General features: G+C 39.5%; 2 protein-coding genes across 2 annotated transcripts in view; one reads left to right on the forward strand and one right to left on the reverse strand.

The window, feature by feature from the left end:
* Window positions 1-9,415, reverse strand: part of PIH1D3 (PIH1 domain containing 3) — a 47,057-nt gene extending 37,642 nt beyond the window's left edge. The window contains exons 1-2 of the mRNA XM_005700229.3: window positions 9,221-9,415; window positions 3,791-3,913 (exon numbers count right to left, since the gene is read on the reverse strand). Coding sequence (XP_005700286.1) covers window positions 3,791-3,913; window positions 9,221-9,415 — 318 coding nt within the window. The remainder of the gene's footprint in view (window positions 1-3,790; window positions 3,914-9,220) is intronic.
* Window positions 9,416-9,486: 71 nt separating this feature from the next.
* NUP62CL (nucleoporin 62 C-terminal like) overlaps window positions 9,487-15,989 on the forward strand; it is a 107,483-nt gene continuing 100,980 nt past the window's right edge. The window contains exon 1 of the mRNA XM_005700211.3: window positions 9,487-9,605. The gene's annotated coding sequence lies outside the window, so the exon portion shown is untranslated. The remainder of the gene's footprint in view (window positions 9,606-15,989) is intronic.

Below are 15,989 nucleotides of genomic sequence, written 5' to 3' on the forward strand. Positions count from 1 at the left end.
CATTCAGTTCAGTTCAGTTGCTTAGGCGTTTCTGAATCTTTGCGACCTCACAGACTGCAGCACACCAGGCTTCCCTGTCCATCACCAACTCCTGGAGCTTATTCAAACTCATGTCCATCCAGTCGGTGATGCCATACAACCATTTCATCCTCTGTCGTCCCCTTCTCCTCCCGCCTTCAATCCTTCCCAGCATCATGGTCTTTTCCAATGAGTCAGTTCTTCACATCAAGTGGCCAAAATATTGGAGTTTCAGCTTCAGCATCAGTCCTTCCAATGAATATTCAGGACTGATTTCCTTTAGGATGGAATGGTTGGATCCCCTTGCAGTCCAAGAGACTCTAGAAAGTCTTCTCCAACACCACAGTTCAAAAGCATCAATTCTTCAGCGCTCAGCTTTCTTTATAGTCCAACTCTCACATCCAAACATGACTACTGGAAAAACCATAGCTTTGACTAGATGGATCTTTGTTGGCAAAGTGATGTCTCTGCTTTTTAATATGCTGTCTAGGTTGGTCATAGCTTTTCTTCCAAGGAGCAATTGTCTTTTAATTTCATGGCTTCAGTCACCATCTGCAGTGATTTGGAGCCCCCCAAAATAAAGTTTCTCACTGTTTCCATTATTTCCCCATCTATTTGCCCTAACACACATTACACCTTCAATATACCGGAAACCACTTCATTGGTCCCTCTCAGGAGTTCTTCGATATTTCAAGAAAATCCCAATTTTTTTTTACTAATTGTTCTTGCTGATACCAGATTCTGTGGCTCCAATTCACTCCGTTGCTGGCAGTCAAAACTTCTCATCACTTGGCCCTGGCCAACCAGCACCTCTAACTCTCCCTTTCCAGGATCCTGCCCTTATCTCCCAAGATTTCAGACAAGTACAAAAGTTAAAATGTCCTGTTTGGGCAAGAGAAATAGGGTCTGTCCTTGAAAGCTGGTGGAAAATCTCACCTGTCTTTATTATGCTAAATTATTCCAACAGCTGTAGGTTATTAGTTATAAATTAATCTATAACATTTCAACAGTTTCTCAGGCAGTAACTATTCCTTTCCAGAGAGTTGCTTCAAAAGTGCTATGTCTGTGGTTAAGGTGTTGTTGTTTAGTTGCTAAATTGTGTGATTCTTTGTTCCTCTGTCCATGAGATTCTCCAGGCAAGAATACTGGAGTAGGTTGCCATTTCTTCCTCCAGGGGATCTTCCTGACCCAGGGATTGAACCTACATCTCTTGTGTCTCCTGCATTGCAGGCAGATTCTTTACTACTAAGCCACCAGGGAAGCCCTTAAGGTGTTACAAGCATTTTAATGTGCAACTCCCAAGATAATTTTCTGTACTTTTTTTTTTCTTTTAAATCACTAAAGTCATATAAAATTGCAGTGCTTTTCTTAAGTTATTAATCACCAGAATACAAATAATACTAATAGTCAATCAGGGTAAAGGATTTTTTGGAACATGAGGGCCTCTTGTTTTGTTGAGTGCTTCCTTCCATAGCAAATAAAAATCCATAGAAATAAAAACTTGAACATTTCCGACAAAAATTGGTATGCCCTCTATGAACACTGATGATTGGATCAGTATATCAGAACAGAGGGGGAGTTTAAGTTGATTAACCTAATGAAAATAAATAATTAAAAATAAAATTTTCACTTGAAAAGATGGATCAGGATAATAAAAAACAGTAAAATCACCTGGCAATTGTTTTTATAAGATTATCATTTTGGCCTCTACCATGAATCTACATCCAATTATCTGAGCAATTTATCATTGCAATTTATGCCACCCTGCAATATGTAAGAGAGTTAGAACATCCTTGGTATGTTATCTGTGCAAAGTGGTGAACCTTATTTCCCAAGGTCTTAAAATCCCCTTGTGAGTTTAAAAGATAACAGACATATTCTTTCCCAATCTCCTATATTCTTAACAATTCATGGTGAGGATAGTGTAAATAAACCAATGTGTATGCAACAGTTCTAAATGCTGTTTACAGTAAATGTATTTTCAAAAACACATCACTCTTGTAATCATTCTGCAGTTCCCAAGATTAATGCATGTTAAAAAATGAAAAGATATTTCTCTCCTGGAAAATTTAATAGTTCATTAGAAACATTAATTATTCTCCCACTGTTCTGATACTCCAATTCTATATCCTCTAATGATATCTGTACTGTGGCGTCTGAATGACCAATTATCTCAAAATTGCTTATAACCCAGATATACAGAATTGTACATTATTATAGTAATTTTCCTCTATAAATTGTACAATTTGGTAAAATGATTCTAGTCTCTTTATTCTCATAAGCACTCATCTTTCCCCTGAAAATGCCTCTAGTTGCAAATAAACATCACCATGCATAAATGCCAAAGGAAACAGGCTTTGTAACCAGAATAAATTCTTATCTATGAATCTGTTCCAGTTACAAGTTCCATTTCACTTTATTCAAGATCACTATTTCTCAAGCACTGACTATACTTTTTCTATATGGCATAACCTTACCTTTCCCAGGATGTACCACTCTATCTCAGCTAAGGTAGCAAAAATGAGTTTGCCTTCCCAACTTATTGGTATATTGCTCTTAACTTTTTCATCTGTGTCTTATTTGTTGTATATCTTCAATGCTGTTACTAATGACCTGATTTTTCTTTCTTTGGCCTCTACTAAGAATTTTCCCTGATTAAAACTTCTTGGTTACTAATTCTGGTTCCAAGCCAACTCAGTTCCCCTCCTCTACAAATTTTATTTCCATCTGCAAGTCTTACTTGCCCTGTTCCACCTAACTTCTTCCTGGAGGTTAGAAGCTCAATCCAGTGTCAACCTGAACCATTGAATTGGCTGCCTATTTAGATTATACTACTTGTTTTTCCACACTATGGGAAGAAAGAATTTGGGGAGGAGAAAATTGATATGTATGTTCATGGGAGATGGTTTATTCATGGTAAACTGGCCATGATAATAAAGAACAGTAAAATAATTTAAAGCAAATTGATATATTCTTCTATACTAGGAGATTTCTGCCTTCAAACAAATTTTGTGTGCCTTCACATTGGTAGTCTGATAGTCAAAGTTTGCTAATATCCACGGAGATGGAGAATGGAGAGCAAGGGGTTACATGGAAGTATTCTGAGTATTCTGAGCATACTGGCAGTGAGTGTGAAATAGTCAAAGGTCAATTCATGCAACTCTCCTACCCAAAATGAAGCCCATCTTGCTGCTGCAAGACACCCCGAGGTTCCCTTTCCTGACCCCAAATGCTATTTGGCTAACTAGATTCCGCAGCTCTATCTGAGCATGCAGCCGGAAGCCAATTTTAATAGGCTGAAGCTAGTCTGTCCCATTATTTGGCTCAAAATATTTTCTGTTCTGCTTTCATGTGTAGACAAATCAAAAAAATTAAGGGTTTGGGGGGTTTAATTAATACTGCCTAATTAAAATTATTTGCTTTATAGAAATATTGTCTAGGCTTAAAAATCCTAGCTACCACTCTTTGCATTGGTTGTCAAGCATTCTCTGGCCATAAATATAAATGACAAACATTTTGAAATGTGGCTATTGCTACCATAGTTACAGAACTATTTTCCTATTCAGTGTTCAGGTAGTTTAGAAAAAATATAATTATGTTTGCTAGAAATGTACTAGAGGTTATACTCTCATGCATAATGAGCCCTGCAACCTCCTGTGAATGTATTAGATGACACAGCCCTGCTCCCACAGCAAGGTTGGAACAAGTTGTTCAAATACAGTTTCACGACTTAGTGTGATCAGAACTAATTTATCTGTAAGTATACGACCACCTGTCCGGACTCAAAGTCATCCTCTTCAGGATAAAGTAGCTTAGAGAGAGCCTGTAATGCTGAAACTGAAGACATTGTTTCAAAATCCATATTTTCTGTTTCCATATTTTCAGATTCCATATTCTGAGGAAGAAGATAATCAGAAAGAGGTATTTTAGTTTTCTATTTTATTTAAGACATGAAGATTTTTCTAAATTGTCCTATCTCCCTTCTTTCCCTGGGTCGCTCCATTCTCTTATTCCTCCTTGAAAGTCCTTGTAAACTGCTTCAAATATATATATTATGCTGACTCACAGACTCACAGGGCAGCAAGTAGACAGAAGTATTCAGCTTGCTTTATTAAAACTTCATGCTCAATCTAACAAGCATTTCTTGAGCACCTACATAGTGGTTCTCAGGTTTTAGTGTGCTTAAGAATCACTGGGGAGTTAACTAAAATGCACATTCTTAAACTCTACCTCTAGAGAAAGGGTATGTCAGTGTCATGCAGAATGTACATCATTATTTAGAAATGTACTTATGTAGACTACCTTTTTACCTTATCTCTTTTATGCTGTCTAAGCTGTATATTCTATTTAGTGAACTGAAAAGGATGTTTGCTGGGGTGAATGTCTCAAGGAAAGTTACTCATTTCACACTTTCGCCTCAGGCAGCCCTGTACTTTCTGTTATTTAAAATTTTAATCAACCCTTGATGATGCCTCGCATTATACGGCTGTTTGAGGCCTCTAGTGAGTTGGTTCATTAACTTTAGTGAAAGTTCATGGAAATAAATTTTCTCTTGATTATAATAGTGATACTATGTATGTCTGTTGTGGAAATTTTAGGAAATAATACATTAAAAGTAGAAATAAGACAATCACAAATACCTGTACTCCTATCAACCAGACATCAGTCTTTTAAAATACTCTCTACCATTGTATTTAGAGTAGGAGTTCAGGATTTTTAAAAATCTTGAAAGTGTCAGACTCTAATGAAAAACCTGAATAAAGACTGTAGAATTAGGCTTATTATTAGTGATTTGGGCATAAATATAATAGGAATCTTTTCTACACTTCTGCTGATATTTTTCAAACATTATTCTATAAAATTAATTCATAGGAAAAATTTCTTTAGCACTTATATTAAATGATCCATTAAAATGTTTCTATTGTGCATAGAAAAGTAATATAAAAGGATTCTCAAAAGAGTGCTGGTACAATCTCCTGTCAAAATCAACTGCATGTAATGGCAGTTTACAAATCTATTGTTTTACTCTTATGTTTTACCATTATTATGACTTTCCTTTTTAAAAGGAAAACTGATCTGAATACTTACTGGAGATGTCAAGGGTATGAAACAAATGTTAAATAACTCTGTACATCTAGCATAGAGGCAAGTATATCACAGTGGTTAAGAGTAAGGGCTCTGGAGTCACGCTGCCTAGGTATGTATCTATCATTTACTTCCTAGCCTGCGACTCTGGACACATCATTTAATCTCTCTATACCTCATTTTCCTTATCTATAAAATGGGAATGATAATAGTGCTAATTCATAGGGCTGTTACAAGCATTAAGTAGCTTAACACACATAAAAGAGCTGGGAAAAGTGCCTGGCACATAGCAAGTACTCAATACATGTTAGCTATTATTGGTTCTTTAAAATTTTAATTTTGCTGGGCATGAATATCATTTCTAATAATGATGTCAAATACCTTAATAATAAAACTCATTACACTGAAAACTCATTAAATTGGAAAAAGTGAAATAAGAGGCAATAAAACAATCTTCTCTCACAGTATGGTCTGGTAGCCTGCTATGGAAATGAATAATTGACACATTAAATTAAATGAAGAGGCTCCTGTTTATATTTTTAAAGTCCTAGCTGATTATATGTTCATTAAATATTTACTTAACATCAAAAGCAAAAAGTTTACTGAAACATTTTCTACCTTAGACAACGAAAGGGAAAAATGGATCCAGATATCAGATGCAATGATATAAGTGGTATTTTGAGTTGAGATTGTACAATGAGACTTTTAAAAAACAAATATAGCAGAAATTGCTTTATTATTCCAGCATTATCTGCCTCACAGTATTGTTGTGATGGCTATATTATGCAATGTGGGTGAAAGAGTTTGCTAAAATATGAAAAGCTTTCTAAAAATATCATTATTATTTGGTACACAGTGCCAGCACCACAGGTACACAATGATGAGGATTGCTAGAGATCAACGGTGGGCTGATGAGAGAGGAAGAAACTGGAACCAGCAGAGCTAACCCAGAAGAAGGGCATTCAGAAGTCCCAAATACAGCATCTGAGATAGCAATGAGAACTGCTATTCATGCATACTCATCAGCTTGGCAGTGACATGGCAGCAAGAGTTTCAGGACATGAACAGTGTTTCAGCAGAAAGGTTGAATAGCCATGATTACAGTGAGGTCTATTTAGGTAAAGCAGGACCCTGGTCCACAGGTAGGGGTACAGGAGGCAGGGTGGGGTTCTTGAGGTGGGAGTTGGCAGCCAGAGAAAGGTTCAGAATATGGTAGGGTTCAACATTACAGCTAGAAAAGAGAAGAGGAACCAGACACTCCATCAGAGGCTTTCTAATGTCCCAGGAGAGGTTATGAAGGAAGGCTGCAGTTCATTAGGTACATTGGATACTGTATTTAGGAAAAGCAGATTAATTCTAAATGCACATCAGTGGGGAAGTACCTCTGGCCTTGTTCTCATTTGGTGAGAAACAGAGCAGTGTGGGCAATGGGAAGCTACACCTGGAAGCTGAGTGTCTTCAGTAACTAGAGCTGGCATGTAGTCAGCAGTTGGCGAATACTGAACAAAGCACGATTAAATTCATACAAAAGTTGATTTCCTAGTCATCTTGGAAGGTTATACATTGATGGAAATTATGCTATCAATGCTCAAAATATTTTGGAATTGCCTTCATATGTATCACCAAAAAAAAACCAGGTGTCATTATGGTATCACTCCACATCAGATTTGTCTCCAAGTGATTTCTAGCTATATCTAGATATCACATCTACTTTCAAACTATGAAGATCTGATATTTGAGGATATTCAAAAGAATGAGCTACAAGCCTTAAGGCGATTCTAAAAGAGTAGTTTCAAAGGTAATTTTAGCAATAACAACAGCATTATAATAAGTGGATAGTCTCCCAAAGCGACTGCTTTGAAGGGAATACCACTCCTTGGGATGTAATACAAATCACAATAATTTTTAATAATGCTCTTTATATATGAAGTATATTAGGAATCAGACTTCTTAAATTCCAAGTCATGCTGGCATAGAATGGCATATATTCATACTTAGATAGATTGTAGTAGAAATATCATAATGAAGTTGGCATGCCAGCAAAAATAATTTTTATCACAGCAACTATAACAATCACCTATAAGCACAAAATAATAAACCATGACAAGCTTCTCGATATTGTATTCCAACAAACAAAAGAATCAGCAATATTAATCAAAGAACTAAAAGTGTCTAAAGAGAAAAACAAGAATTTGAATTGTTAGAAAACTATATTCTAAGTTCAATGGAAATGAAGATTCTACTAGCTTTTTTCGAAGTCTAACAAATCAAGAATAATTCATTAAGCTATTAAAAACCTATTGTAATTCATTTGATACAAATAGATCACATTGGAAAAATTAGAGCAAGATGCCTTTTTATGAGTTATGCACTGTTATTTATTTGTAGGACTATCTTTTATTTGTAAATTTGATATAAAGTTCATTCTGAGCCTGGCAATCAAGGACCTTCAGGATATAACCCCAGCCTAATTTTCTGCCTTTCCTTCCTATTATTCTCCTACACGTAATCTGCATTCTGTTAAAAACTGAACTTCTAATTAAACATACCCTATAATCTCCTGCCTTTGTACTTTGGAATGTATTCTTCCTTTTGCTTACAGTAGTGAGAGCATAGTGATTTTTCTGGCATTGCCACTTAAACAGTCCAGGAATAAATTTAAGCCCAGTTTAACTAGGAATTTCATTTAAAAGATATATTGCTAAATTTTTGACAACTATACACTTCAATGCTTCCCTCCCTATTTCTGTTTTCCTTCTTTTTTGGCTGCACTATGCCTGTGCATGCTTTAGGAACTTCCCGACCAGTGATGGAACTGGTGACCCCTTCAGTGAGAGCATGGAATCTTAACCACTGAACCACCAGGGAAGTCCCTCCCTGACTATTAAAACTAATTCATTTTGACTTTGTTTTTAAAATACCAAGAATAATTTTCTTATTTTAGGTCTCTAACTTTCACTGCCATCAAGTGTACTAAGTCGGAAGTAACTATGGGGACTTAACAGAGTTTTAATTACAATTTTAAAATATTTAATGGAAGATGATTTTTGAAAGTACCTGGGATAGTTCATAAACATAAAGGTCAAAAAATGAGCTGCTTGATTTACTATTTCCTATATCCACTATTTTTTATTTTAGCCAAACTTAATACACTTGCCAATAATTTTTGTTGTTGTTTCTGTCCCATTCCCATACTTCACCTTTATCTGAAAAGTTGATATGGCTCATTGTCCTTTAGTACTTTTAAATTTTCTCCCCAAGCCAACAGGTCTGTTTTATTCATTTCTTCAGGAAATAGTCTCTGTTCTGAATCAAAGCTCTTAGGAGGAATGACCCCTAACTCTCGGCTCAAACTCTATTCTCGACCCTCACCCAGATTTTTTTTGTCACAGTCTGTTACCTTTTGATGCGAACAGTTCAACAACAATATAATGCTATCTCAATCAGCCCTTGGTGAGTAGCAGGTTTGGTAGGTACAAGTAGTCTTTTACACACCACGCTCCAGACCCCCAAGTGCCGTCTGACCGCTTCTCACTCAACTGATCTGACCAACATTCCTTAGAGCTCTCAGGCCACAGCATTCACATTCCCTCACACAGGGCATTGTCCACGTAGCAAGGGACAGTCTGAACAGCAAAATATCCCCTAAAAATATATCGCAACCAAGCATGCTGGTCCAAGATAAATCATGCCTATACGTGTAAAACAAAAAGTACACTGGCTGCTCCAACTTGGAGCACCCAGATCTACCTACAAGGAAAAAGTTTTCACTCTCAGATTAGCGATACAACCATTAAGTGCGTGTGAGTGTCTAAAGACGTGGGTAAGGCGTCACAGGCTCATTTTGGCCTTCTGACATTCAAGAAGCATCCATCCCTTGTCTAGTAAAACTGGCTCATATCACTCACATTCTAATAGACTGAGTTTTGTTAAAGCTGAATCCTGCTTCTAGCACCAAAGGCTGGGGGGATTTAGAACAAGACTGTTTTATCTGCAACTTGTGGCGTTTGCGGGGTATCTCAGCGCCGTTAGTATTTAGAGGCCTCCCTAGTTTCTCGGATAGCTAAGGTATCTGAGGACCCCGTCTTTTCCCCTCCTAAGGGTCAGGTTTCCTCACCTGTGTCACTTTTGGGGTGGCTCTCTTGGCTCCGAAAAGAAACCGCGGAGAGCTCTGCGTCGCTCTGTTGCCTGGGTAACAACTTTGTTTCCCAACTCCCCCAACCCCCACCTCCGGGTTCCCGCTTGACTTTGCTGGCCAATCATAGAGGAGTCTTCTTTGACCCCTCGTGGGAATCAACCAATCGGAGCCCATGCCAGTTGGGGTCCGTAACCGCCCTTTCTAATTAACTAGGTCTACCCCTTTAAGCGTCTGTCTCTGTGAGCGTAGCTCCAGAGGGGACGCGCCCACTGTGGAGACCGGTTTTTTCCGGCCCCAGAAGGCCCCGACCCCGCCTCTCTTGCAGTCTCAGCCGCTTCACGATTTACTTCGAAGTGCCACCAGGGTAAGTTTGCGGGGTTTCGTTTGTTCCGGGCATCAGCCAGTTCCCTCCTTACTTTTTTCCTGGGCGTGAATTCTAGGTCGGACTGCTTGTTCTCCCGCCGATCTGGAGCAGGGGGACGGAAGGGTGGGCACGGTGGCCCGGGGGTAGAGATTTTGCTGCGGCTTCATTCGCGCTCTCCACGCCCCCTTTCTGCCCAGTGTTAGAGACGCGTGTTGTGAGTAACATCCCGACTTAAAACGTTTGTGTGTGTTTGTGTGTATGTGTGTGTAGGGTGGGATCGCGTTCCCCCCCCCCCACCTCCTGTGGTGTGCAAGCCTTCGGGATCCGGAGCCACAATGGGGAGCGCCTCTTCTGCTGCCCTGAGGCTACTAGAGGGCAGAAGCTACGTGTTGGTCCCACTCCCTGGAACGTCGCGGGACTCCGTGCCCCCGCGTTTCCCGCCTTGGAGTGGAGAAACGCAGGCGTTCCGCGGGTTTGTCATTGCTTGACTATTGGAGTGTTTGCCCTTCGTCTAGAAGTTCCGTTGTGACCCTCGTTTCTCCAGAGTCCCCTGGTTTGTTTAGCTCAATAAATATTTCCAGTGTTCGGAAACGACCGGCTGTGTTCGCTAGTGGGTCGCTTCATACAGTATTTGTGTGTTGTAAATGAGGAGAAACAGTGGAAACAGAGTCAGACTTTTTTTTTTTTTGGCTCCAAAGTCACTGCAGATGGTGACTGCAGCCATGAAATTAAAAGACGCTTATTCCTTGGAAGAAAAGTTATGACCAACCTAGATAGTATATTCAAAAGCAGAGACATTACTTTGCCGACTAAGGTCCCTCTAGTCAAGGCTATGGTTTTTCCTGTGGTCATGTATGGATGTGAGAGTTGGACTGTGAAGAAGGCTGAGCGCTGAAGAACTGATGCTTTTGAACTGTGGTGTTGGAGAAGACTCTTGAGAGTCCCTTGGACTGCAAGGAGATCCAACCAGTCCATTCTGAAGGAGATCAGCCCTGGGATTTCTTTGGAAGGAATGATGCTAAAGCTGAAACACCAGCACTTTGGCCACCTCATGCGAAGAGTTGCCTCATTGGAAAACACTCTGATGCTGGGAGGGATTGGGGGCAGGAGGAGAAGGGGAAGACCGAGGATGAGATGGCTGGATGGCATCACGGACACTCGATGGACGTGAGTCTGAGTGAACTCCGGGAGATGGTGATGAACAGGGAGGCCTGGCGTGCTGCCATTCATGGGGTCGCAAAGAGTCGGACACGACTGAGCGACTGAACTGAACTGAAATGAACTGAACTGAGGAGAGATAGGGCGGCTTTAATGAATGGTTACTGTTGGTTTTCCAGGGCTTGGAATTCAGTTATAAATTAACTAAATTGTTTTCCTTCTTTCTGCTCTCTGGTAAATAGTAAAGCTTGACTAATTTGTCTATTCTACTTGTTATTACCACAGAAAACAAAAAGTGAACGTAGAACATTTAAGTTTTGGCTAAACTTTTGGCTTTTTGGCCAAGTTCAGTTCAGTTCAGTTAAGTCGCTCAGTCGTGTCCAACTCTTTGCGACTCCGTGAACCTCAGCACGCCACGCCTCCCTGTCCATCACCAACTCGCGGAGTTCACCCAGACTCACGTCCATCGAGTCAGTGATACCATCCAGCCATCTCATCCTCGGTCGTCCCCTTCTCCTCCTGCCCCCAATCCCTCCCAGCATCAGAGTCTTTTCCAATGAGGCAACTCTTCGCATGAGGTGGCCAAAGTACTGGAGTTTCAGCTTTAGCATCATTCCCTCCAAAGAAATCCCAGGGTTGATCTCCTTCAGAATGGACTGGTTGGATCTCCTTGCAGTCCAAGGGACTCTCAAGAGTCTTCTCCAACACCACAGTTCAGAAGCATCAGTTCTTCAGCACTCAGCCTTCTTCACAGTTCAACTCTCACATCCATACATGACCACAAGGAAAAACATAGCCTTGACTAGACGGACCTTGGAGAGGGAAATGGCAACCCACTCCAGTATTCTTGCCTGGAGAATCCCATGGACGGAGGAGCCTGGTAGGCTACAATTCAAAGGGTTGCAAAGAGTCAGACACGACTGAGCGACTTCACCTTGACTAGATGGACCTTAGTCGGCAAACTAATGTCTCTGCTTTTGAATATACTATCTAGGTTGGTCATAATTTTTCTTCCAAGGAGTAAGCATCTTAATTTCATGGCTGCAGTCACCATCTGCAGTGATTTTGGAGCCCCCAAAAATAAAGTCTGACACTGTTTCCACTGTTTCCCCATCTATTTCCCATGAAGTGATGGGACCGGATGCCATGATCTTCGTTTTCTGAATGTTGAGCTTTGAGCCAACTTTTTCACTCTCCTCTTTCACTTTCATCAAGAGGCTTTTTAGTTCCTCTTCACTTTCTGCCATCAGGGTGGTGTCATCTGCATATCTGAGGTTATTGATATTTCTCCCAGCAATCTTGATTCCAGCTTGTGTTTCTTCCAGTCCAGCGTTTCTCATGATGTACTCTGCATATAAGTTAAATAAGCAGGGTGACAATATACAGCCTTGACGTACTCCTTTTCCTATTTGGAACCAGTCTGTTGTTCCATGTCCAGTTCTAACTGTTGTTTCCTGACCTGCATACAGATTTCTCAAGAGGCAGGTCAGGTGGTCTGGTATTCCCATCTCTCTCAGAATTTTCCACAGTTTATTGTGATCCACACAAAGGCTTTGGCATAGTCAATAAAGCAGCAATAGATGTTTTTCTGTAACTCTGTTGCTTTTTTCATGATCCAGTGAATGTTGGCAATTTGATCTCTGGCTCCTCTGCCTTTTCTAAATCCAGCTTGAACATCTGGAAGTTCATGGTTCACATATTGCTGAAGCCTGGCTTGGAGAATTTTGAGAATTACTTTACTAGCATGTGAGATGAGTGCAATTGTGCGGTAGTTGGAGCATTCTTTGGCATTGCCTTTCTTTGGGATTGGAATGAAAACTGACCTTTTCCAGTCCTGTGGCCACTGCTGAGTTTTCCAAATTTGCTGGCATATTGAGTGCAGCACTTTCACAGCATCATCTTTCAGGATTTGAAACAGCTCAACTGGAATTCCATCACCTCCACTAGGTTTGTTCGTAGTGATGCTTTCTAAGGCCCACTTGACTTCACATTCCCGGATGTCAGGCTCTAGATGAGTGATCACACGAGCATGACTATCTGGGTCGTAAAGATCTTTTTTGTACAGTTCTTCTGTGTATTCTTGCCACCTCTTCTTAATATCTTCTGCTTCTGTTAGGTCCAGACCATTTATGTACTTTATCGAGCCCATCTTTGCCTATACCGTAATTCCCTTTATTACTGTAGGTGATCGGAGTTGAAGTATATTAAATATTAATTATCTCAGATAGTTGTGGAGCTAAAGTTATGTAAGCTATGCTGTCTCTTCTTTCTTGATTGCTTTTATCTTTCTTATTCTCCCTCCGACCTGGAGCAGGGGGACTGAAGGGTAGGCTCAGTGGCCAGGGGGGTAAGGAGATTTTGCTGAGGTTACTTTTTTTTTTTAATTTAAATTTATTTTAGTTGGAGGCTAATTACTTTACAATATTGTATTGGTTTTGCCATACATCAATATGAATCCGCCACAGGTGTATACGTGTTCTAATCCTGAATCCGCCTCCCAACTCCCTCCCCGTACCATTCCTCTGGGTCATCCCAGTGCACCAGCCCCAAGCATCCTGTATCCTGCATCAAACCTGGACTGGCGATTCATTTCTTATGTGATATTATACATGTTTCAGTGCCATTCTCCCAAATCTTCCCACCCTTGCCCTCTCCCACAGAGTCCAAAAGACTGTTCTATATATCTTTGTCTCTTTTGCTGTCTTGCATATAGGGTTATCATTACCATCTTTCTAAATTCCATATATATGCGTTACTATACTGTATTGGTGTTTTTCTTTCTGGCTTACTTCACTCTGTATAATCGGCTCCAGTTTCATCCACCTCATTAGAACTGATTCAAATGTATTCTTTTTAATGGCTGAGTAATACTCCATTGTGCATATGTATCACAGCTTTCTTATCCATTCATCTGCTGATGGACATCTAGGTTGCTTCCATGTCCTGTCTATTATAAACAGTGCTGTGATTAACATTGGGGTACATGTGTCTCTTTCAGTTCTGGTTTCCTTGGTGTGTATGCCCAGAAGTGGGATTGCTGGGACATAAGACAGTTCTATTTCCAGTTTTTAAAGGAATCTCCACACTGTTCTCCATAGTGGCTGTACTAGTTTGCATTCCCACCAACAGTGTAAGAGGGTTCCCTTTTCTCCACACGCTCTCCAGCATTTATTGCTTGTAGACTTTTGGATAGCAGCCATTCTGACTGGCATGAAATGGTACCTCATTGTGGTTTTGATTTGCATTTCTCTGATAATGAGTGATGTTGAGCATCTTTTCATGTTTGTTAGCCATCTGTATGTCTTCTTGGGAGAAATGTCTGTTTAGTCCTTTGGCCCATTTTTTGGTTGGTCGTTTATTTTTCTGGAATTGAGCTTCAGGAGTTGCTTGTATATTTTTGAGATTAGTTGTTTGTCAGTTGCTTCATTTGCTATTATTTTCTCCCATTCTGAAGGCTGTCTTTTCACCTTGCTTAGAGTTTCCTTTGTTGTGCAGAAGCTTTTAATTTTAATTACATCCCATTTGTTTATTTTTGCTTTTATTTCCACTATTCTGGGAGGTGGGTCATAGAGGATCTTGCTGTGATTTATGTTGGAGAGAGTTTTGCCTATGTTCTCCTCTGGAGTTTTATAGTTTCTGGTCTTATGTTTAGATCTTTAATCCATTTTGAGTTTATTTTTGTGTATGGTGTTAGAAAGTGTTCTAGTTTCATTCTTTTACAAGTGGTTGACCAGTTTTCCCAGCACCACTTGTTAAAGAGATTGTCTTTAATCCATTGTATATTCTTGCCTCCTTTGTCAAAGAGAAGGTGTCCATAGGTGCATGGATTTATCTTTGGGGTTTGTCTTTTGTTCCATTGATCTATATTTCTGTCTTTGTGCCAATACCATACTGTCTTGATGACTGTGGCTTTGTAGTAGAGCCTGAAGTCAGGCAGGTTGATTCCTCCAGTTCCATTCTTCTTTCTCAAGATTGCTTTGGCTATTCAAGGTTTTTTGTATTTCCATACACACTGTGAAGTTATTTGTTCTAGCTCTGTGAAAAATACCGTTGGTAGCTTGATAGGGATTGCATTGAATATACAGATTGCTTTGGGTAGTATAATAATTTTCACTCTATTGATTCTTCTGATCCATGAACATGGTACATTTCTCCATCTATTAGTGTCCTCTTTGATTTCTTTCACCAGTGTTTTGTAGTTTTATATATATAGGTCTTTAGTTTCTTTGGGTAGATATATTCCTAAGTATTTTATTCTTTTCGTTGCAATGGTGAATGGAATTGTTTCCTTAATTTCTCTTTCTATTTTCTCATTATTAATGTATAGGAAAGCAAGGGACTTCTGTGTATTGATTTTATATCCTGCACCTTTATTATATTCATTGATTAGCTCTAGTAATTTTCTGGTGGAATCTTTACGGTTTTCTATGTAGAGGATCATGTCATCTGCAAACAGTGAGAGTTTTATGTCTTCTTTTCCAATTTGGATTCCTTTTATTTCTTTTTCTGCTCTGATTGCTGTGGCCAATACTTCCAAATCTATGTTTAATAGTAGTGGTGAGAGTGGGCACACTTGTCTTGTTCCTGACTTTAGGAGAAATGCTTTCAACTTTTCACCATTGAGGATAATGTTTGCTATGGGTTTGTCATATATAGCTTTTATTATGTTGAGGAATGTTCCTTCTATTCCTGCTTTCTGGAGAGTTTTTATCATAAATGGATGTTGAATTTTGTCAAAGGCTTTCTCTGCATCAATTGAGATAATCATATGGCTTCTACTTTTTAATTTGTTAATATGGGTATTACATTGATTGGTTGGCAGATATGAAGAATCCTTGCATCCCTGGGATAAAGCCCACTTGGTCATGATGTATGATCTTTTTAATGTGCTGTTGGATTCTGATTGCTAGAATTTTGTTAAGGATTTTTACATCTATATTCATCAGTGATATTGGCCTGTAGTTTTCTCTTTTTTGTGGCATCTTTGTCAGGTTTTGGTATTAGGGTGATGGTGGCCTCATAGAATAGGTTTGGAAGTTTACCTTCCTCTGCAATTTTCTGGAAGAGTTTGAGTAGGATAGGTGTTAGCTTTTCTCTACGTTTTTGGTAGAATTCAGCTGTGAAGCCATGTGGACCTAGGCTTTTGTTTGCTGGAGGATTTCTGATTACAGTTTCAATTTCCATGCTTGTGATGGGTCTGTTAAGATTTTTTATTTCTTCCTGGTT

Source organism: Capra hircus (assembly GCF_001704415.2).
Source record: "Capra hircus breed San Clemente chromosome X unlocalized genomic scaffold, ASM170441v1, whole genome shotgun sequence".
Lineage (NCBI taxonomy): Eukaryota > Metazoa > Chordata > Mammalia > Artiodactyla > Bovidae > Capra > Capra hircus.